Source organism: Zea mays, chromosome 2, assembly GCF_902167145.1.
Source record: "Zea mays cultivar B73 chromosome 2, Zm-B73-REFERENCE-NAM-5.0, whole genome shotgun sequence".
Taxonomy (NCBI): domain Eukaryota; kingdom Viridiplantae; phylum Streptophyta; class Magnoliopsida; order Poales; family Poaceae; genus Zea; species Zea mays.
In genome coordinates this window covers 206043837-206067244 of record NC_050097.1, presented here as the reverse complement: position 1 = coordinate 206067244, position 23408 = coordinate 206043837, and the positions used below count along the sequence as shown (strand labels likewise).

At 49.4% G+C, this 23408-nt stretch overlaps 2 protein-coding genes across 11 annotated transcripts; one reads left to right on the top strand and one right to left on the bottom strand.

Moving 5' to 3' along the window:
* The first annotated feature begins 5206 nt into the window (after positions 1–5206).
* On the top strand, positions 5207–10979 carry LOC103647671 (C2 calcium/lipid-binding plant phosphoribosyltransferase family protein). 3 transcript variants are annotated; one of them, XM_035965456.1, is made up of 3 exons: positions 5207–5734; positions 6006–6179; positions 7655–10979. In XM_035965456.1, exon 3 carries the CDS (start codon positions 7706–7708, stop codon positions 10742–10744), a length of 3039 nt encoding a protein of 1012 aa, XP_035821349.1. In that variant the 5' UTR covers positions 5207–5734; positions 6006–6179; positions 7655–7705; the 3' UTR covers positions 10745–10979. The 3 variants fall into 3 exon arrangements, with proteins under 3 accessions (XP_035821349.1, XP_008670403.1, XP_008670402.1); XM_008672181.4 differs by having other exon boundaries at positions 5929–6179; XM_008672180.3 differs by lacking the exon at positions 6006–6179.
* A 5566-nt stretch (positions 10980–16545) lies between these two features.
* Positions 16546–18772, bottom strand: LOC100277226 (uncharacterized). Of its 8 annotated transcripts, none has more exons than XR_004855905.1 (6): positions 18397–18772; positions 18230–18296; positions 17871–17919; positions 17324–17422; positions 17131–17215; positions 16546–16830 (listed from the first exon to the last, which is right to left on the bottom strand). XR_004855905.1 is itself a non-coding variant. In XM_020547606.2 (6 exons), the coding sequence occupies exons 1-5, from the start codon at positions 18640–18642 to the stop codon at positions 17153–17155; spliced, it is 474 nt and encodes a 157-aa protein (XP_020403195.1). In that variant the 5' UTR covers positions 18643–18772; the 3' UTR covers positions 16546–16889; positions 17131–17152. The 8 variants fall into 8 exon arrangements, 5 of the variants coding, with proteins under 5 accessions (XP_020403195.1, XP_020403194.1, XP_008667687.1 ...); XR_004855904.1 differs by having other exon boundaries at positions 17871–17955; positions 18397–18704; XR_004855903.1 differs by having other exon boundaries at positions 17378–17422; positions 17871–17955; positions 18397–18704.
* Positions 18773–23408: the final 4636 nt, after the last annotated feature.

The following is a 23408-nucleotide window of genomic DNA, read 5'->3' as shown; positions in this document are numbered from 1 at the left end:
GGGTGGTCGCCTTGGTCGAAGGTGATGGGCTTGTCGGACCAGTCTAGGTAGACTGGCGCCGCCACCTTTACCGAGCAGACCTCCCGACGTTCCTGCTTGCGGTGCCGAGCCGAGGCGTTCGCCACTTGCCCACCGTAGATCATGAAGCAGTCGTGGACCTCGGGGAACTCTCCCGCCTTGTGATCTTCCTTCTTATCATCGTCGCGAGCCCTGCCACCTTCCGCGGGTGGCCTGACCTTGTGAAAGTGGCGCCGAAGCATGGCGCACTCCTCAAGGGTGTGCTTGACGGGCCCCTGATGATAGGGGCATGGCTCCTTGAGCATCTTGTCGAAGAGGTTGGCACCTCCGGGAGGTTTCCGAGGGTTCTTGTACTCGGCGGCGGCGACAAGGTCCGCGTCGGCGGCGTCTCGTTTCGCTTGCGACTTCTTCGTGCCTTTCTTCTTGGCGCCGCGTTGAGTTGACGCCTCGGGGACGTCTTCCGGTGGGTGGCCCTGGGGCTGCTTGTCCTTCCGGAAGATGGCCTCAACCGCCTCCTGGCCAGAGGCGAACTTGGTGGCGATGTCCATCAGCTCGCTCGCCCTAGTGGGGGTCTTGCGACCCAGCTTGCTCACCAGGTCACGGCAGGTGGTGCAGGCGAGGAACGCGCCGATGACATCCGAATCGGTGATGTTGGGCAGCTCGGTGCGCTGCTTCGAGAATCGTCGGATGTAGTCCCGGAGAGACTCTCCCGGCTGCTGGCGGCAGCTTCGAAGATCCCAGGAGTTTCCAGGGCGCACGTACATGCCCTGGAAATTGTCGGCGAAGGCTTGGACCAGGTCGTCCCAGTTGAAGATCTGCCCCGGAGGCAGGTGCTCCAGCCAGGCGCGAGCGGTGTCGGAAAGGAACAGGGGGAGGTTGCGGATGATGAGGTTGTCATCGTTCGTTCCACCCAGTTGGTAGGCCAGCCAGTAGTCCGCGAGCCACAGTTCCGGTCTCGTCTCCCCCGAGTACTTTGTGATAGTAGTCGGGGTTCGGAACCGAGTCGGGAACGGCGCCCGTCGTATGGCACGGCTGAAAGCCTGCGGACCGGGTGGTTCGGGCGAGGGCTCCAATCCTCCCCGCTGTCGTAGCATCCCCCACGCCTGGGGTGGTAGCCTCGGCGCACCCTCTCGTCGAGGTGGGCCCGACGGTTGCGGTGATGGTGCTCGTTGCCGAGGCGACCCGGGGCCGCAGGCGCTGTGTTGCGCGTGCGCCCGGTGTGGACCGAGGCTTCCCGCATGAATCGGGAAGTCGCGGCGCGATGTTCCAAGGGGTACCCCTGCCTCTGGGAGGCGGAGCTTTCGGCCCGTCGGACCGCGGCGTCCTCCAGGAGATTCTTGAGCTCTCCCTGGATACGCCGCCCCTCGGTGGTTGATGGCTCCGGCATCGCGCAGAGAAGTATTGCCGCTGCAGCCAGATTCTGGCCGACCCCACTGGAAACCGGTGGCGGCCTTACCCTGACATCGTCGGTGACGCGGTGCTGGATACCCTAGGGTAGATGACGTACTTCTCCGGCCGGAGGTTGGCCCGCCCATTCCTGCCCGATGTCCCGGCGAATCGGCTCAAGCGTTCCTGCTCCCTCGTCGAGCCTGGCCTGCATCTCGCGGATTTGCTCGAGCTGTGGGTTATGACCCCCCGCCGGGACGGGGACCACAGCTAGCTCCCGAAGGATGTCAACGCGAGGCACAGGCCTAGGGAGATCACCGTTCTCCGGCATACCAAGATGGTTGCCTTCGTCGAGACCCCCTAGATCGACGTGGAAACATTCACGACTTGGGCCGCAGTCCTCATCGCCGAGGCTGCGGCTACCGTCGGAACAGTCAGAAAGGCAGTAGTCGCATGTGGTCATAAAGTCCCGCATGGCATTGGGGTTATCAAGTCCGGAGAAATCCCAACTAAAGTCGGGCTCGTCATCTTCCTCGGACCCCGAGGGCCCGTAGGTCGAGACGGCCGTCAACCGGTCCCAGGGTGACCGCATACGATACCCCAGAGGGTTTGGACTCGCCTCTATGAGAGCGTCCACCAAAGCGAAGTCGCTTGGTGGGTCGAGGCTGAATCCAAAAGGCGTGAGATGGGAATCGGTCGGTACCTCTTGGTCGACGGGCGGTGACGAAGTCACGTCAGGGGTAGACCGCACCGCCGTCTCACGTACGAGGGTGACGCCCAGCAAGTCCTTTGCGAGCGTGCTGGCGTCGTCCGTTTGCTTGGGGTTGGCGTGTTGCAGGGAGACGGCGCTCGTCTTCGTCTCAGACGCGAGGTCGATGCCCGATGTGCCCCCCGTTGGGGCGCCGGCGCCGTCGACTCGCTCGACAGCCGACGAGGTGCCACCTCCTGCTTGGCCTTGGTTGCCCCGCCTCCTCCTCCGTCGGCGGGGGAGGGGACGGGGCGAGCTCGAATGTAGTTCTTCCACCACGCGGGGAAGACGTCATCGATTCCGCCGCCGGCGGGCGGGTTGTCGGCCGCCATTGTCGCTGTCGCGCGGCGGGGGAAGGAGTATCATGTCGTAGCTGCCGTCGAGGGACATGAACTCAAGACTCCCGAAATGGAGCATCGTCCCGGGCTGGAAAGGTTGCTGGAGACTGCCCATCTGGAGCTTGACGGGAAGCTGTTCGTCAACACAAAGCAGGCCCCTACCTGGCGCGCCAACTGTCGGCGTTTCGAACCCGGGGGGTCCCTGGACCGACGAGTAAATTGTCGCCGCGTGCCCCAGCCCAGATGGGTCGGCGCGAGACGGAGCGCGAAGGGGGGAAGAGAAGCCGGAGGGAGACAGGCGTGAGAGATGAAACCTGCGACCTTCGTGTTTGTCCCGCGCCCAGGTCGGGTGCGCTTGCAGTAGGGGGTTACAAGCGTCCATGCGGGAGGGAGCGAGCGGCCCTGCGCGAGCGTCGTCCCGTCCTTCTCCGCGCAGCCAACCCTCTGTAAGAGGGCCCTGGACCCTCCTTTTGTAGGCGTAAGGAAAGGATCCAGGTGTACAATGGGGGGTGTAGCAGTGTGCTAACGTGTCTAGCGGAGGAGAGCTAGTGCCCTAAGTACATGCCATCGTGGCAGCCGGAGAGGTTTTGGCACCCGGTTCGTGTGGTGTCGTGGCTGTCGGAGGAGCGCTGGAGCCTGGCAGAAGGACAACTGTCGGGGCTATCGGGTCCTTGCTGACGTCCTCTTGCTTCCGTAAGGGGGCTGAGAGCCGCCGTCGTCATGGAGCATGCGGGACGCCATCATTACTTGTTTAGCGGAGCGAGCCAGATGGGACGCCGGTCTTGTTCCCCGTAGCCTGAGTCAGCTTGGGGTAGGGTAATGATGGCGTCTCCTGTGACGTGGTCGGTCCGAGCCCTGGGTTGGGCGAGATGGAGGCTCCTCCGAGGTCGAGGTCGAGTCTGTCTTTCAAGGCCAAGGTCGAGTCCGAGCCCCTGGGTCGGGCGAGGCGGAGACCGTCGACTGAGGCCAGGGCTGAGTCCGAGCCCTGGGGTCGGGCGAAGCGGAGTTCGTCGTCTTCCGAGGCTGAGCCCGAGTCCGAGCCCTGGGGTCGGGTGAAGCGGAGTTCGTCATCTTCCGGGGCTGAGCCCGAGTCCGAGCCCTGGGGTCGGGCGAAGCGGAGTTCGTCGTCTTCCGGGGCTGAGCCCGAGTCCGAGCCCTGGGGTCGGGCGAAGCGGAGTTCGTCGTCTTCTGGGGCTGAGCCCGAGTCCGAGCCCTAGGGTCGGGCGAAGCGGAGTTCGTCGTCTTCCGGGGCTGAGCCCGAGTCCGAGCCCTGGGGTCAGGCGAAGCGGAGTTTCCTGTGGCGCCTGAGGCCGGACTTGGCTGCTGTCAGCCTCACTCTGACGAGTGGCACAGCAGTCAGAGCGGCGCAGGCGGCGCTGTCCTCTTGTCAGGCCGGTCAGTGGAGCGGCGAAGTGACTACGGTCACTTCGGCTCTGTCAACTGGAGGGCGCGCGTCAGGATAAAGGTGTCAGGCCACCTTTGCATTAAATGCCCCTGCGATTTGGTCGGTTGGCGTGGCGATTTGGCCATGGTTGCTTCTTGGTGAAGACTGGGCCTCGAGCGAGCCGAAGGTGTGTCCGTTGCTGGAGGGGGTCCTCGGGCGAGACGTAAATCCTCCGGGGTCGGCTGCCCTTGCCCGAGGCTGGGCTCGAGCGAGGCGTGATCGCGTCCCTCGAATGGACCGATCCTTGACTTAGTCGCACCCATCAGGCCTTTGCAGCTTTGTGCTGATGGGGGTTAACAGCTGAGATTTAGGAGTCTTGAGGGTACCCCTAATTATGGTCCCCGACATGTGCATATTGTTATAACCATCATGTGAGATGAACAAATAACCAAACAACAAAAATAAACTTTGTAGATCTTGAGAAGTTATAGAATTTTGTAGTCGGCAACCTTTTCATTTAAAGTCATCTTATCGTATGAATTAAAAAAATTGAAAATTTTAATTTTGAAAACGACCTCAAAAGAAAAAACCACCAGCATGAAAGTTGTAGATATTGAAAAGTTATGAAACTTTGTAGTTGACAATGTTTTGATTTGAAATCATCTTGTCATGCAAAACTATGTTTGAATTTTAAAATTTGATTTTTTCAAACTACCTCGAATGGAAAAACCACCAAAATAAAAGTTGTAGGTCTTGAAATGTAATGAAACTTTATAATTGATAATTTTTTTATTTGAAATCATCTTATCATTGAAAATTCGTGTGAAGTTTTCAAATTTGAAATTCAAATGTTATAAACGACCTCAGATATAGAAACTATCAAAATAGAACTTGTATATCGCGAAAAGTTATGCAACTTTTTAGTTGGTCACATTTTCAAATGAATTTATTTAGTGCCTTAAATAATCAAATTACTTTCGGTTTGTTATAGTACATGAGAATGAAAACGTAATATAGACATAATTGATGTATTAGTGAAGTGGTAGAGAAAGATATGTGCGAAAACAGGTTGCGAGTTTGAATCTTACCATTCACAAAAGCATGTAAATTTGTTTTAAAATGTGGTTAGACAGAGTTGTTTCTATAATTTTAAAAAATATTTTGCTGTTTTTTGATTTTTTTTATTTATTATTATTAATTTGCCGAATGTAGCACTCGACAAAAGTTTTGCCGAGTATAAAATGGCTTTGACACTAGGCAAAGAACACGATTACGGTAGTGCTTGACGAAATGACCGATAGGGAAAAAAATAGAATAGGAGATAGAGCACACTATGTATGAAAAAATGTAATAGGAAATAGAGAACACGAGCACTAATCTATTAGTTCACCATCAGTAACAATTCTCATGTCGGTAGAGCACACTATTTATTATTCACTTCAAAGCCGGCTGCGGCGCTGCGCTGCCGCTCATTCTCCTCTCTTTCTGGCTAATTATAAACGTCCAACACGGCACCACCGAGCAGCGACCGCACCCAACAAGAACCACCACCACACCAGATATCCATGTGCTCGCCCTCCCTCTTCCTTCTGGGGCGATATAGGTTATTGCGCGTTTTGCAGCACCCCCTCCCTGGTTTTGCTCTGCATCAGTTTCCTTGGATTGGATCGATCGGACCTCTCATCAGCTGTTAGGTGGCCACTTGTCCTATCAGCAGAACCACAGCCAAAGCCAGATAGATAGTCCTCATCTTCGTCTTCGGCCTCCTCACCCCTTGAGGAAACCATCATCGGGGAGAAACCACCAAGAGCAAGAGCAAGAGCAGAAGCTCAACTTCTTCCTCCCTCAGCGTTTCTCAAGGTCAGCTCCCTATCCTCTTGCCTGTATTTACACTTCTCAATTTTGAAAGCTTTCTTGTCTTTGCTTACGTTTCTTGGCAAATCGGGTGGTGCTGTCAAAACTGCTGTCGTTTCGCTACCCTTTAGTTTCTTGCTCACTCAGAACTCTCCTTCTTGATTGATGAGCTTGCTGATATATATATACAATACAATCAGCGGATCCGATGCTTCCGTTTTGACGCCCCCCATATCCTCCTTTTGAATGATGTGATGAAACGATCGGATGGCAAAAGGGATGCAACAAGATCCCAGGTCCAGGAATATGCCAACAAAAAGAGTAAATTTGGGAATCACTTTATGCTTAGTACATGCGAACTGGGCATCTTCTGTACTCCCAAATTCACAGCATGTGCTCTCTGAAAAACCGCACCACTGAAAGAAAGCTTCAATCAAAATACGGAAGCCAGGTCAGTTTTTCTCTCTCCAAATCTGCTCCCTGATTGGCCGGTACGCCTCAGGTTTAGCAATTAATCATGTATTTAATGAAGCACCCGGAATTCCGTAGATAGCCAGGGCTCCAAAGACGGATATCACATTTGTGGACTGATTCTTATTCTGGAATATCCAACGATGCATGGATGGATGGATGATGGGCTCATACCACATCATGGATGGAGGACATCCGGACATCCCTCACTTGCCTCAATGTTGACACACACACACTCACACACACCCATCACCTGCCCCTGCCTACCTTTCTTCACCAAAGAATGGTCCCTCCTAATCTCTTGATTGAACTCAACGAGCTGAGCTGCCACTTTCTGGACGTTGGGATTGTGCCCCTTCATTTATGCCTCCAGATCTCTTTTCCATTCCAACCTTGCATCTCTCCTGCACAAACAAGCGGTATCATAAATAAATTAATAAACGTCACGTTCATACTAAGCACATGTGCTCTTTGTTATGAAATTGGATTAATAAGATAAGAAGCGATATTTCGCCAATAACTTGTGGCCATAGTGGCAGTCGCAATCACAAAAGGGGAGGGCTGGACAGCTGGTGGCGTCTCTCTTTCCCTGCGTCAGCATCTTGCCAGAAAAAATATGGCTGATAGTTAGATCCTATGTCAGCACACGATGTTGACGCTTTGCCTTAAATCTGGACTGCATTTTAAATGCGTTTATTATACACCTAAGTTTTGGTTGCTGACTCTGCGTGCACCGGTAAATATATTGGACTGTATTGAAAAGGGCACACTTAACCACCACATGGTTGCTCAACAATCCTCTGCTTAAGATACTAGTTCAATACGCATGAGTTGCAACAACCTTATCCTTCGAAAAAACAGGTTGTGGTAAGTCTTTCGGAGGCTTCAAGCAGAAACCCCCATGGCTTCCAAGGCGTACAAACGTTAGTCTGAATCACAAGTTGATCGAGGAACAAATTCCCTATCTACTACTGCTATATGTGTACACAATGACTTGCAAAAAAATAAAAAGACAACTTTTCCTTTTATTTGCTTTACTTAGGCTTGTTTGTTTCTCTCCTAAATTATATAAGTTCGATTATGGTAAAAAGGTAGGAGGGTAAAATATCATTTTAGGACTACAAATAAGCTAAAATAAGCTACCCATTGGTAGCTTATTTGTGATCCCAAAGTGATATTTTACCCTATTACACTTCTACCATGATCTAACTTATATAATCTAGGAGGGAAACAAACGGACCCTTATATTGTTGCCAACATCTCTCCTGTCTAACTTTTCAGTACCCCCACATGGCTCACCACCTTTGATTCCTCAACCAAAGGATAACTTGTGGGCATTTTTTTCCAACCAACCACCTATTGACTGAATATTTGTCAAACTGGTAGCTAAAATGCTGGTTGTTGCTGTAGTTTCTGCACCAAAGATTTCTAACACTTGTCTTGTTCTTATTCCAGAACAATAAGGTGTTGAAGTAACTACAAGATCCGGTGGCGGGCCACGGCACGATGAGCAATCTTAAGCTTGGTGTTGAAGTTACCAGCGCTCATGATCTCCTCCCGAAAGAGCAGGACACGGCCAATCCTTTTGTTGAGGTCGACTTCGACGGCCAGAAGTTCCGGACAGCCGTCAAAGACAGGGACCTCAACCCTGTCTGGAACGAGCAGTTCTACTTCAACATATCTGATCCATCCCGCCTCCCAGAGCTACACCTTGAGGCCTACGTATACCATGCAGACCGTGCCAGTAATTCCAAGTCCTGCCTGGGCAAGGTTCGCATATCGGGCACATCCTTCGTCAGCCAGCCTGATGCTATGCCCCTGCACTACCCGCTGGAGAAGCGCACGATCTTATCACGTGCGCGCGGTGAGCTTGGGCTTAGAGTCTTCCTCACAGATGATCCATCAGTACGAGTGTCTGCTGCTCCAGCTCAGCAGGAGTTCGATATGCTAAGCACGCCTACCACTGCGCAGGAGCAGCAGGCAGCAGCCAACTCCATCTCAAATCCTTTCCAAGAGACCAGAGCAAACCCAGTGAGGCAGTTCCAGCACTTACCAAGAGAACAGCAGCGTCCTGCACAGCCACAGCCATACTACGCTGAAGGTTCATACGGAGACCAGCAGCAGCAACAGAGAAGCTTTTCTGCGGTTGCGAACAAAGCTGCAGCCCCTCAGCCTCAGGTTCAGGTGTCAAGGATGTATGCTCCAGGTCCACAGCAGCCTGTAGACTTCCAGCTCAAGGAAACAAGCCCAACGCTTGGCGGCGGCCGTGTCATTGGCGGCCGGGTGTACCCTGGCCAGAAGGCTGGGGCGTACGACCTTGTCGAGAAGATGCAGTACCTCTTCGTGCGCGTGGTCAAGGCACGCGACCTGCCCAACATGGACATCACTGGAAGCCTTGACCCTTACGTGGAGGTGCACCTTGGAAACTACAAGATGAAGACAAAGCACTTTGAGAAGAACCAGAGGCCTGAGTGGGACGAGGTTTTCGCGTTCCCCAAGGAAGTCATGCAGTCGACGATGCTTCAAGTCGTTGTGAAGGACAAGGATGTCCTTCGGGACGACTATGTCGGCCGAGTGAGCATTGATCTGAATGAGGTCCCTCTCAGGGTCCCTCCGGACAGCCCACTGGCACCGGAGTGGTACCGTCTGATGGGCAAGGACGGCGTGAGGGACAGAGGGGAGCTGATGCTTGCAGTCTGGTACGGTACTCAGGCAGATGAATGCTTCCCAAGCGCCATCCATGCAGGATCGACACCGGTTGATTCCCATCTTCACAGCTACATCCGCGGGAAGGTGTACCCCGCGCCAAGAATGTGGTATGTGAGAGTCAATGTGATTGAGGGACAGGACATATACCCAATGGAGAACCGCATACCTGATGTGCTGGTAAAAGTGAGGCTGGGCCATCAACTGCTGAGGACAAGGCAGGTTCGCTCGCCGACCAGAAACTTCATGTGGAACGAGGAGCTGATGTTCGTGGCAGCAGAGCCGTTTGAGGACGACTTGCTCATATCAGTAGTAGACCGTGTGGCACAAGACAAAGACGAGGTGATTGGTGAGGCTATCATACCGCTCGCGAGGCTTCCAAGGCGGGCTGATCACAAACCGGTACTCCCAGCATGGTTCGATCTAAGAAGGCCAGGGATCATCGACGTGAACCAGCTGAAGGAAGACAAATTCTATGCGAAGGTAAGCCTTCGTGTCTGCCTTGAAGGTGGTTACCATGTGCTTGATGAGTCCACACAGTACTGCAGCGATCTCCGTCCGACGATGAAGCAGCTGTGGAAGCCACCAATCGGCATGCTTGAAGTCGGCATCTTAAGTGCGAACGGTCTCAATCCAACGAAGACCAGAAACAGCCGTGGGTCGTGTGATGCGTACTGTGTTGCCAAGTATGGTTCCAAATGGGTCCGGACGCGCACGATAGTTGACAGCTTGAGCCCTCGGTTCAACGAGCAGTACACATGGGAGGTCTTTGATCATGGAACTGTGCTCACAATTGGTCTATTTGACAACTGTCACATAAGTGGAGATGATAACAAGGACGGTTCCTCAGGCCACATGGATAAACCCATCGGGAAAGTGAGGATTCGGCTTTCGACACTTGACACGGCGCGTGTGTACACGCACTCATATCCATTGCTCTTCCTCAGCCCATCAGGAGTTAAAAAGATGGGTGAGCTCCACCTTGCCATCCGGTTCACAGTCACATCCCTTATCAATGTGCTCTTCACATACTCTAGGCCTCTCTTGCCCAAGATGCACTACGCACAGCCTCTGTCAATAGTTCAGCAGGAAATGCTCCGCCACCAAGCTGTGCTGCTTGTTGCGCAGCGCCTGGGACGCATGGAGCCACCAGTCCGCAGGGAAGTTGTTGAGTTTATGTCAGATGCTCGCTCTCACCTGTGGAGCATGCGACGGAGCAAAGCTAACTTCTTCCGCCTTATGCAAGTCTTCTCAGGGTTCATTGCTGCAGGGAAATGGTTTGCTGATGTTTGTCAGTGGAAAAACCCGGTCACCACAGTGCTGGTCCATGTGCTCTTTATCATGCTTGTGCTCTATCCAGACCTTATCCTGCCAACAATTTTCCTCTACATGTTCTTGATAGGGCTGTGGAATTACCGGTTCCGGCCACGCTTCCCACCACACATGAACACAAGAATATCTTACGCTGATGTTGCACTTCCAGATGAGCTTGATGAGGAATTTGACACATTCCCAACCTCAAAGAGCCCAGATCTCATCCGGATGAGGTACGATAGGTTACGACACGTTGCTGGGAGGATACAGACTGTTGTTGGGGACATTGCCACTCAGGGAGAAAGATTACAGTCACTGCTCAGCTGGAGGGACCCAAGGGCAACAGCTATGTTCCTGATATTTTGCCTGATTACTGCGATTATACTGTATGTGACACCATTCCAAGTGGTTGCACTCTGCCTTGGGTTCTTCGGGATGAGGCATCCTCGGTTTCGCCACAAGGTGCCATCAGCACCAGCAAACTTCTTCAGGAGGCTACCTGCAAAGACAGATTCTTTGCTGTAAAGCTCCTTGGAAGACCAGCTATCAACAATGTCTATTGTACCTGTTTTTGTTCCCCATATATTGTTGTATAATAGCCTTAAGTCAGATCATATTGTGCTTCATGTGAGCGAACAAAATAAGTTAATCTCATTACATTATTTCCTGCTTTTAGAAGTTAATAAGACATTCAAACTTCTGTATGGCATGAAATGTATGTAAGATGCCTGCTTCAATAATAATTTCTCCAATTAGTCAAGTTTGTCATGGTGAAAGACTACTGACTTTGGTAGGTACTATGTTAAGATAATCTGCTGCATTCTTCTCTTGTTTTGCTACAGCAGGAAGTTGGCAAAAGGTCAACCTTGCTGTCTTTTCTATCTACTGTAACAGTAACAGCATGACAGCAGTATGGAAATAGTGCTAAGTAGTGGCTGATCTCAGCCCAATAGTGGCCAGTTGCAGCAAGTACTGTGTAGCAGCAGCATGTGTATTAGCTGTAGAAATTTGCAATTATGATACTCCCAAGAAACGTCTTCGCTGGAATGGGCCTCCAAAGCACCTTCTCGCCAAAATGGGACCGCCAACGTGTTGCTTGCTGTTTTGGTCCTGCCGGCGTTTAGCCCGTTGAATCACTGACTGTGGACAGTTTTGCCCAAACTCTACTGTTCATCTTCAACCTTCAGCCGCGAGCGATTGAGAGCGTGTGAGAGCGATCAGGTTAAAGCAGTCGCTGTTCTAGGGTCTCAACAACAGCGGGTCCCGCACAACGCTCTCGTGCGACACCGTGTGCTCCAGCTCGTACATGTATGCTGTAGCGCTTCACGTGAACGTAGTGCTACAGCACCGTGACGGCCACCATCATTGATGTCATGGCGACGGGGATGTACCCGCCGTGCGCAAAGCAGTAGAGCACGGAGAAGAGGTGGACAAAGTCTGCGGCGGAGAAGAAGAGTTGTGTGCGTGTGTGTGTGTGCGTGTGCGTGTGCGTGCATGTGTGTGTGCATGCATGTGTGCGCTTGGCAATTCAGTTCCTGGCACTTGTTGTGTGTGTTCACTTGTGTTGTGCTTTGTTCTCACAATTCTCTTCTACCTCCAACCCAAACTGAGTTGTGTGTGTGTGACTGAGCTGCTAGTCACCTGTGCAGGCTTGTTGGCTGCCAACAAGTGGCATCGGAGCCACTTTCATCGTCACCAATGCCAGGTGAGCTGAGACGGGGACAAGATTCTGTCGTGGCAGCCCCAGCCACCATTACAACAGGCGGTTGTGGTGCAACGGACTGTAAGGGGAGTTGGCAGCGCCAACTGGCCAGTCCTCACCCGCACCAACTATGACGAGTGGGTGTTGGTGATGAAGGTGATGTTGTGGGCAAGGAAGTTATGGCGCGCAATCAACATCGGCACTGAGGAGTGAGGACAAAGATGAAGATTGTGCAGCCATGAAGGCAGTCGTGTGTGTCGTGCCACTAGAGTATGTGGAGTCGCTGGAGAGCAAGGACTCCACAAAGCTCGCTTGGGACACCCTCAAGGCCATGTGTATCGGATCGGGCCGCACGAAGAAGGTCGAGGCGCTGACGTCTCGCGATGGCGAAGCGGCGGAGGTCTTTGTGCTACGTTGTGGTCGCTGCCTCGCTGGCCAATCAGCTTGCGGCACTTGGCATTGTCATCAGCCACGAGGAGGTTGTCACCAAGTACTTGCAGGTAGTACCCGCCAAGAACGTGCAAGATCATGCTCTCCATCGAGACGCTAATCGACATATCAACACTCACCCTCGAGAATGTGAGTCGTGACACGACGCCTGAAGGCAGTGAAGGACCGCGTGGAGGCTGCGACGATGGCGGCCTTTGGCAAGCTACTTGGCAGTCCGAGGAAGGCTCCTCTGGGTCGTCCAGTCGTGGCAGCATAGGGAAGCGACACAGCAAGCCCCGCAGAAGGACAGTGGCAATGTGTCGCTTCCTTTCGATAAGAACACTTATCGCAGATGAGGGAAAACTGGGCATTGGGCCTAGGATTGCAAGAATCCTAGGAAGGAAGGAGCACGCAGGCGAAAGACCATGAGCTGACGCTCCTAATGGCGCAGGTGTGTGCACTGAATGATGTGATTAAAGAGCCAAAGTCGAGGGAAGAGCAAAGCATTGCAAAACAGAGGACGGTGAAATAGAGCATCTCCCTCGATGAGTCACATGTCCAGGTTCACCTTGGGAGTAAGGGCAACGACATAGAGCGGAGGTGGTACTTGGGGCTAGTAACCACATGACCAATGACAAGGACACGTTCACGAAATTAGATGATGGAGCGGTCGGCTCTATGAAGTTTGACGATGGCTCAATGATGGAAATATGTGATTGAGGCACCATCATCTTCAAGTGCCAAAATGACAAGCATCAGCATTGACGGATGTGTACTACATCCTAAGGCTCTACTCAAGCATCGACCAGATTGACGAGTGCATGTGTCAATTCAGTCAACGACGACCCTGCACATCCATGAGTGTTGTCTCCTCATCAAGGTAAAGCACTCCAAGAATCGATTGTACATGGTCAACTGAAGATTGTGCAATTGGTGTGCTTGGCGGCGCGACAGTGCGAGGAGTCGTGGCTATGAGCCTGTGACATGCCAGTTTTGGGCATATGTGCTTCGATGCGATTGGAAGGATCGCAATGGAACAAATGGCGCATGGGCTCCGGCACATCAAGCATATCTGCAAATTGTGTGACAGGTGCCTGATGGGGAACAAGGGAGGCTACCCTTACCCAAGGCTGCGAACTGTGTGACAGGTGCCTAATGGGGAACAAGGGAGGCTACCCTTACCCAAGGCGACCAAGTATTGCTCCAGCGACATGTTGAAGCTCGTCCACAGCGACCTCTGCGAGCCAATGACTCTAGCAACACACGGAGGGCGGATGTACTACTTGTTGCTAGTCGACAACTACAGTTGCTTCATGTGGCTACAGCTCATGACGAGCAAGGATGAGGCGGTGGCGGCAATCAAAGGATTCCAACCTCTGGCAAAAAGCAAAGTCAGAGAAGACGCTACGGGTGTTGAGGAAGGACCGTGGAAGCGAGTTCACTTCTATGGAATTCACATAGTGCAACGCCGATCGCGGTGTGGTGTGCCACCTCACTGCGCCCTACTCACTGCAACAGGACGGGGTCGTGCAACGGCGGAATCAGACCACTGTTAGCATGGCACCGAGCATGATGAAGTCGAAGTGGATGTCGATGCAGTTCTAGGGTGATGCAGTGTCCACGACGATGTTCATTCACAGTCGCATGTCGATGAAGAGCCTGAAAGGCATGACGCCCTCCGTGGCATGGCATGGGAGGAAGCCCGACATCTCATTTGAGGATTTTCTAGTGCGTCGGCCATGTCAAGGTGACGAAGTCGCGCCTGTTCAAGTTGGAGAATAGGAGCACACTGGTGGTGCTCCTGGAGTAAGCGGCCGACAACAAGACGTATTGGTTGTTCGACCTGCATGGAGGCAAGGTGATCACACGCGAAGTCATGTTTCACAAAAAGGTAGCTTGGGAATGGGGAACAAAGGAAGTCGACGAAGTGCACGTCATCTTCATTGTCGAGCATCTTGTCATCCATGTCGCTAATGATGCGGGTCTAGAGGATCCGATAGTGGGCGTGGCAAGATCAGAAGCAATGTTGGCCTCTTATGGGCCTGCAATGCCCATAGTGAAGTGGGATGAGTGTAGCACCATTGTGAAGCACAAGGCAAGGCTTGTCACCAGACACTTCGTCCAGCAGGGGGAGATCGACGGCAAGGAAGTCTTCGTGCCGATGGTGCAGATGGAAGTTGTCCACCTCCTGATGGCGCTGGAGCAACGAAGGACTGGCGTGCCCAGCCCAGCACATGGACGTGAAGTCCGCCTTCCTCAATGGTGAGCTCTTGGAGGTGTTCTTCGTCAAGCAAGCTCCAAAGTTTGTCGTCCAAGGGTAGGAGCACAGGGAGTTTGTCGTCCAAGGTGTTCTACGGGCTACAGTAGGCTCCACGGGCTTGGAACACGAAGCTTGACGACACGCTCGGCGAGCTCGCAACACCGAGCACACGCTCTACACGTGACGACGGCGAAGGAGCATCTCATCGTCGGTGTGTACGTGGATGACTTGATCATCACCGAGGTGCGGGAAGAGGACATCAACGGCTTCAAGCTTGAGATGGTGGCTTGTTTCCATATGAACAATCTCGGGTTCCTCTCCTACTACCTCGGCATCGAGGTGAAGCAAGGGAGGGACTCCAACATAGGAACACAGGGAGGTTTTGGAGCGAAGTGGCATGGCGGATTGCAAGTTGTGCACGACATCGATGGAGAGGCTCAAGCTGATAAAGACCAGAACTGCAGAGGTGGACAAGACGTGCCACCGAAGCATCGTCTGTGGGCTGCTCTACTTGACTCACACATGGCCGAACATCTCATTCATTGTCAGGTATGTGAGCACTGAGCAGGTTCAAGGATGATCCTCGAAAGGATATTTGGGCTGCAGTGAAGCACCTGCTGCGCTATGTCAAGAGGACGACTAATCAAGATTTGTTCACTTGTGTTCTGCTAATCTGCTCTGTTCTCACCCTTCTCTTCTACCTCCAGCCCCAAAATGAGTTGAGTGTGTGTGAGTGAGCAGCTACTCACCTGTGCAAGCTTGCCGGCTGCCAACATACTAAAGATACAGTTATGTCCACAACGGTGTAAATTAAATGAAATAAACACCCAGTCTAGAGTATATTTTCCATGTATGAGCATCAAAGCATTGCTGTATTATAAAGATGAGAACCAGAACTTTACTGTATCTGAGAACAGGTAACAGCACCAGTAGGACTGGAAAATCATTATTTGCTTCCTTTGAAGAAGCCACCTTACCATTCTGGGGCCTGAAGAACATAAAAACGCAAGTAGGCAAACATAAAGCAACAATATTTAACTGAAGATTTGAATAACGAAACATTAGGTCTCCTAGTTATTTATCAAGTATCATCTCAGGAGATACTTTGAAGCACATGCAGCCCTCCAAAGAGTGATGAAGGAAACAATTACCTTATTATCAATATAGTCATCTGATTGCTTTTCTGTTAGAAGCACTATCTGGTATTTTTCAACTTATCACTTTTGCTGTATAATCAAAAGGCTCAAAAGCTTACCTGAAAACAAACTAACACTGGTTCTCAACATTCACCAAAAACCCCAGTCAAAAAAAAACATTCACCAAAAACAAATATTCAGTTTGTTTAGTAGGAAAGAGGCCAGATAGGAACTAAGTCTGCTCCCACACTAGGAAGTGCATTTGTTCCAGTGAAACCTGTGGGTACTAGACTACATGTAGTGCTGTGTGCTGCAGCTACTAGCGAAATGTTTTTTTGATCTATTCTTATTGATTTTAATGGGTACACATTCTTATATGTTTTGTGATGCTACAAGTTCCAGAAAATACATAAAAAATAAGAGATGACTGGTAATAACGCTAAACAGATACCACCCAGGGTCCAACGACCTTTTTGAATTCAGATTTTCTAACCCTGACACCATCAAGGATAAAAAGTTGTGTGCAGTGTCCTAATGTAGGACCAAAGTAGCAAAGGTATTTGGAACATTTGGGATCACAATATTCGAGGTGCCTAAAACAGTTACAAAGTTACCATTTTCATGCTAAGCTCACACAGTATCTGTCTCTAGTTTAAGCTACTAAGTTTCACTTAAAATATGGAAGTAATCAAAATTGTTGGCAAAATATAAAACAAGTATGAGTATAAATACTGTACGAAATTTACACAAGTGGGTTCAGTGTCACAATTTCAAGGGAGAAAACAAAGATAAGGAATGGTAGAGCAAAGATACAGAAAAACTTCTGTTGCCATTTCCCTCCAATTTACAGAGATAGTCCATGGGCTCAATGACCCATTTTACATACAAACTTCATGCACGCATCACAAGAAGATAGAGATGTTTTCAATAAATGTGTTGTTTACAAATACAGATAAGATGGAAACGTAAATCAAATCAAGAACTAGTAGTGTTTTATCATGCCATAAAAAGGGGAAGTCCTCCAGTGTCCAGTCCTCTGTTGCTATAAGCCACTTCATATTTCCAGCAGTCAGTTGCCTTGTAACTAAAAAACATGAGACATGACATATATTTGGTGTATCAATTTCCTTAGAACCTGAAGCACTATAGTGGCAAGAATCAGTACCACAGCGCCCACTGCACAGCGGGAAAATAACCAGTAGTCTATAGTTCTGTATTCATGTCAAAAGTAAACACATGACTATGTCAAAAGTAAACATTCGACGAGCATTCAGCAAAGAAGGTGGATGATAAGACATGAGGTATTAAGTACTTTCCTACACTACAAATTGGCTGGTGATGGTACATACACAAAAGCACGACACACATTTCCAGTTGTAGTTACCTTCATTGATAGTATCCATTGACTAGGGAAGGCGAAGCAATTGACTGACAGCCAAATCTAGTGAATCAACATTCTTCCGTAGAATCTTCCTTTCAAAATATTAAGATTCAACAAGTAGCTCCGAAATGAACAGTGTTCAGCTAGATATGGAAAGTACACAAATTGGGAGAATCATATTAAGATGGCCACTCACCAATTCCACAGAATATAATAGAACTAATTTTGTCAGCAGCGAACAAAAGGATACAGTTGCATAGCTAAGCTTTCCAAGCCTCTCATTTCCTCATTCAACCTGTAAAAATACATTATATAAATTTCTTCCCTATCATTGAATTTTCTCAGTCCCTTATTTGTCATAATCAGTGATAGGTAGGCTCCATGTACCCGTGATGGACAATAAGCGATTGCACAATTTTGCAACGGAAAAAAATTGCCCCCATATTATCAGAGAATGCTAGCAAGAGTCAAGACATAAAATGGGCTAACCATTGCAAATATATAAAAAGAACATTATTCTGACAAAGACATACACATTTTTCATCCAACATCTTCTTTTACTTTAAGAATCACAATAATCATGTAATCAGCAAGATTTTTAACCAATATTGAAATCTGCAGTTTGCTGTTAATTCCAGAATTATTACAATTCAGTGTTAGAATATAAGCTGTCTACATACTGTACTAGCACACTAAAGCATGCCAAGATGAGAGATGAAGAACATTGTGGTCAAGCTGATCACCTCAAGCACGAATTGATGTACTTATTTCCTTTCGAAGATGCTTCAAGTGCTGCAAAACATAATATAGTAGAGGTAGTGATCATAACTGGAGCACCAACAAAGCAATTGATGTTTAGACATTTCAGTGCAACGAAATCATATGTGATACAACTTCAAGCTACAGCTTACAGAAATCCGCATATCAACCTATGGAAACCATGCAATCAATGCTGCTAACTAAAATATATGAACCTTTGAATGCTCACACTTCACAACATCAGAGATTTAAGTGCCCCCTCCCACTCCCACCCCACGCCCAAACATAAAAATCCGAACAATCGAGAGAACGCTAGTGCACGTCAACAGTCTTGCGGCCTCACCGGATTCCTGCAAGCGGCCGACGACGTCCCCCAAGCACTCCATGTTCTCCGCCGACGTCGAGGTGACCTTCGTTTCCGTACGTCGAAACAGTAAGATTCATTGTATTCTATCGGTGCATAGCTCGAAAGGTTCGCCCTGATCTGGAACGTAAAGAGGGAGTACGTACGTTTGATAGAGCGACGCGGAGTGAAGCGAAGAGGGAGGCGTAGCTCTCGGCGATGGCAGCCGCGTCCCGCTCCACCGCCTCCATCGCCGCCGCGACCGCCTGCGCCCCGGGAGGGGGAGGCGTTTCGGGAGCAACGACGGCCGTGGCGGAGGACGAGGAGGAGGGTGAAGGCTCTACAGTAGAAAGGTCCTCCGGGGGCGGGGGCGGCGAAGAATCGGACTCTCCGGCGGCCGCGGCGGGTTCCATCTCGTGGTCAAGTTTTCGGAGGCGCAGTACCTCTTTTGCTCCTCAAAAACTTAAAAAAACAATCTACATAGACATATAGTTTGGAGTTATTTATATACCACTACCACTGATTATGATAAAACAATCTAAACTTTTGAGTAGAGTCGATCCACCTAGAGTTTTAGAATATAATTGCTCTGAGATGGAGCAGAATCATGCCAAACACGCCCTAAAGACAGGTCCCAGTATCTCCTCTCTTCTCTGTTTACCAATATAAAACACTTTAAGGACTGATTTGGTGACAAAGGGAGTCACGGGAGGATTGGAGTAGATTGAGTGGGGATGAATTAATTTCCCCCTTAATTCCGTCTGATCCTCTCAGGATCCCAGGTCACCAAATCAGCTCTAAAGGTTGTTATATGTCATGCACTAAGCATAAGTATGTTCCCCTTCCTCACTCCTCGCCTCTTTATCCCTTCTGCTTCCGAGGTGAGTTTTCGATAGTATACACTTTTAAACAATAATTCATCTACTACTCCATATCCCATATACTTTTGGACGGGTTTTAGGTCACTCGTGGGTTTTCTTCGTCTACTTTTTAAAAGAATAATTCAGGTACTACTATAAAACACATCAACAATTATCCTGTGTCAGACACAAATCATAAGTATGTTTCCCTCCCCTTTCCTCGCCTAACAAACCACACAAGATAAAACTTATCCCTTCTACTTTCGGGTGGGTTTCGGGTCACTCGTTGTTTTACTTAGTGTACATCTTTAAACAATAATTTATCTATAAGCAATTAAGTATCAATATGTAGATATATCTACGGATTTTAAACATTCTCACGTTGAGCAGCAATAAAATATTTCATTAATCATTAGTGAAGTTGCTTGTTCAAACTATTGTATCTTAATCATTTTTCACAGAATAAAGAACAAACCATATTTTGGTTCGGGTACGGGTCACCCGCATATTGAAATAGAAACTCACACCCGTGAAACTTTGACTTAGGGTGTGGGTTACACCCTCGGTCAAAATCTTCATCTGTATCTACATCCATCGGGTCGGTATCTATTGGGTTTCGAGTTCACGAGTTAAATTGTCGTCCCTAATATCAACTCTACTATTGTCCACACCTTCTCGTAACAAATTTGTAATGTCCCTTGCGAGGATAAATTCCCAAACAAAGACGAGGATGGGAAAAAGTTCCCTCGTGAGCGTTCGTGGGATAGGGACCGTGTGATAGGGACGGAATTTTTTTTCTATTTGGGGAATTTCCCGTTGCGATCCCTAGTTGTGAGCAGATCCGAGCATGGGTCGTTCGACATGACTAGTCCGAAAAAACCGATCTAACCCGACCCGATCAGGTACGGGGCATGTTTTTTGACCCGCAGCAATTCACGGACCGGTTACAGGCCATGATTTTTGACTCAAAACTCGATCCAACCTAAAAACACGATCCAAAGCTAAAAACCCATCTAACCGACCCCCCCCCGACCCGACATGCCCAACATAGAGGTACGAGTCGGAGCATGTGTCGTGCTAAACAACCCACAACTTGACCTTAACCTAACCCGGCAACTGAACATGTATAGTTATGAGTTTTGATTGTTCGAATTTTGCTTGCTTGAACCTGTCAAAACTCAAGAAGTGCAACATTTAGCTAGTGTGGACAAATACCGTCAAAAACAGATATGCTGCTACCTAATGAGATATTTGCGAAGTGCCCAAACATTTCTACGGTTTCGATTTATACTTGAGTATCGAGTAAAAAATATAAAGACGTGTGTTTTATTGGCTAGATGGGTGTGAATAGATGGGCGTGAATGTTGGTTTAGAGCCAATAATTATGGTTTGAACCTCCGTGGAAACTGGTGATTTATACAGTAGAGATAAAATTTGGGTTCGATATTAGAGCTAGTCCAAACTCGACCCATATTCACTCGTCGGCCATTTGAGCAACCCATATTACACATAAATATTTCCTTCTCCTCAATCCGTGGTCAGTGGCCCGAACAAAGTACATAGCCTATTTCTAGCCTATCGAGCTCGTCTTGTAAAACAATAGTGTCTCAGTTGCAACGATTCACAAATTATTAATAAAATGTTAGTGTATGACGATTACATGGAAACAAACAACACATATCTTATATCGAACTCACTATCTCACTAATACTTTTACCAACAACCAATACATACTTAAACTGAAACAAATCAAATGATACTACAATATGAATATCACAAAAACAAAGACTAAGAAGTTATGACATCTTTGTACACAATATTATATGTCACATTTGGGCATTTGCTTCCAACCATTTGTTTTGCCACAAGTATCTTTACATTGATTCTCGCAGTTGCTTGTGAGAAAGCAACATATAATTGTCCATGGGAGAAGACCAGATTTTGTAGATAAACTCCAACGTAGAAAATTATGTGTCCCTATCATAAAAATAAGCATATCTATTAATTTTATGAAAAACAAGTATTATCATAAAAGTTCTCATTCACATTTTATTTTTATGCAATATATGGCCATGCAACCAATTAGACAGCTGATGTATACGTACTACGAATTTTAGACCCTGCAACTAGAGCAGCAGGACAGTCGATTACCATGCTATGTCAGCGCAATAGTTCATTTCCATTACTCTGATTTGTTGATCAAGCGCTTAATCAGACTGTTGCCAAGAAGAGAATAAAGAATCTGCAGACGGGATGGGATGTTGATCAGCTCTCACCTTGTTCCTAACTGGTACCGTGCTAGTCCTTGGTGATGGCGATTATCACATAGATAATCCCCGGAAGATAGGCGAGGAAGGTGAGTGAGATGCAAAGCTAGAGCTCAACCTGCCATCGATCGAGTTTTTTTTAACGAGCAAACCAACTCAACTGTTGGACATAACATAGTAGTGTTGAACACACTCTTTAGCAGTGCGGACGGTCCGCGCGTTCGCAGAATCAATTACGGTTTCTCGTTTTTTACGAGATTTGTTAGCAATCTCCGTCAGATTAGCTCGGATCCAAATCTTCCCCTTATATAGATGAAGGTGTACGTTCGAATGAATCGATCCAATCAATTTTACTTGTCGTTTTTACCTTATGCATTAGGGGTAACCCTAGTTCAGCTTTCTCTACCTCAAATCTTCACATCTCTTTCACTCTACGTCAACTAGAGGTATCTTGGATGGTCTGCCGACCCAAAGACACATCATAGATAGAGATGGCAATGGGGACCCGATCTCCGATTCCCCGCGGGGAATTCCTCCATTAGGGGATGGGGAAGAAACTTCCCCCGCGAGGATATAAACGGAAAAAATTTATCCCCCGACGGGTAAACGGGGATGGGGACGGGGAAGCATTCCCCATCCCCGTTCCCCGCGGGGACCCGTTAAACTTGCACGTGACTATGTTTTTTGTACTAGTTAACGACAAAAATAAGTAATTACCTTATCAAGAGACCACTAATTGTACAAATGTGTTTATTTTGATGTATGCATAATGATTTCTTATATCTGACAATGTGTATAAGCGATAATATTTAACATTAATAGCAAAGTACGTATATCTTAATTGTAATTTAAACGGGGATGGGGATCCCCGTTGGGGATTTATCCCCGCGGGGAACGGGGATGGGGAAGAAATGCTCCCCGCAAGCGTTCGTGAGGATCCCCGCGGGGAAGTTTTTTCGTCGCGGGGACGGGGATGGGGAGCTATTCCCCGGCGGGGAATTCCCCGTTGCCATCCCTAATCATAGAATCTCTTCTCCTTGACGGGGTCCCTCCCGGAAGGTGGGATCTAGGTCTGCTGCGAAGAAGACGATCCTCTGTGTCATCGCAGACCGTCTAAGCCCCATACGTAGACCATTCGACATGTGTAAAGAAGGAGACGGTCATGCACCCAGGTCGCGGACTATCCGGCCCAGGGCCATAGACCGCCCACGCCTCTGCAGAAGCTGTAGGATGGAGTCCTAGCTAAGTCTTGGCTCGACGGGGCACCGAACTCCTTGTCCCCATCGAAGCTCCTCCTCTTATTCGTCCTTATGGGTTCGTGTCCGTCTGAAGACGTCTAGCTGTCCCAAGAACTCTCTTCTTTCGATCCCCTTTGCATGGAGGCCAGCCTCTCCCTTTTATAGGTTGGGAGAGGGTCTGGCCTACGGTGGCTTCCATGAGAAGGAGTCATAGGGTAAAGCCAGCGTCTTATCCTGGGTGGAGCCACGCGTACTCGTGGGGCTGGAGGCTGCCTAATTGTCTCATTTACCGTGACGGGATGACGTGGGGGTGGTGATGGCCCTAGGTGTCATCGTTCTAGCTATGCTGACCCATGTCCTTCGTAGCCCAGGGCTCGATACGACCCGTCGTGTAGTGCCCTACGGGAGGTCTGCGCACTCATGCCTAGAGATGTCCAAACGGGCCGCCCGGCCCGATCCGGCCCGGGCCCGGTGAAGCCCGGCCCGTTTTGGGCCCGGCCCGCCAGGCACGATTAGAAAACCGGGCCGGGCCGGCTAAGCACGCAGGCTCAATTTCTTGTCCGAGCCCGGCCCGCAACGGGCCTAAACGGGCCGGGCCGGCCCGTTTAGCACGAAAAAACGGGCCGAAAAGCGGGCTATGCGTGCCGAAAAGCACGTTTTAGTGTAAAAAAAGTGGGCTTAACGGGCTTAGAGCTAAACGGGTCGTGCCGGGCTAGCCCACCGTGCCTAATTTTCTGTCCGAGCCCGGCCCGCTTATTCGTGCCGGGCCAGCCCGGGCCCGCATATAACTGGGCCGTGCCGGGCTCGGACCGGG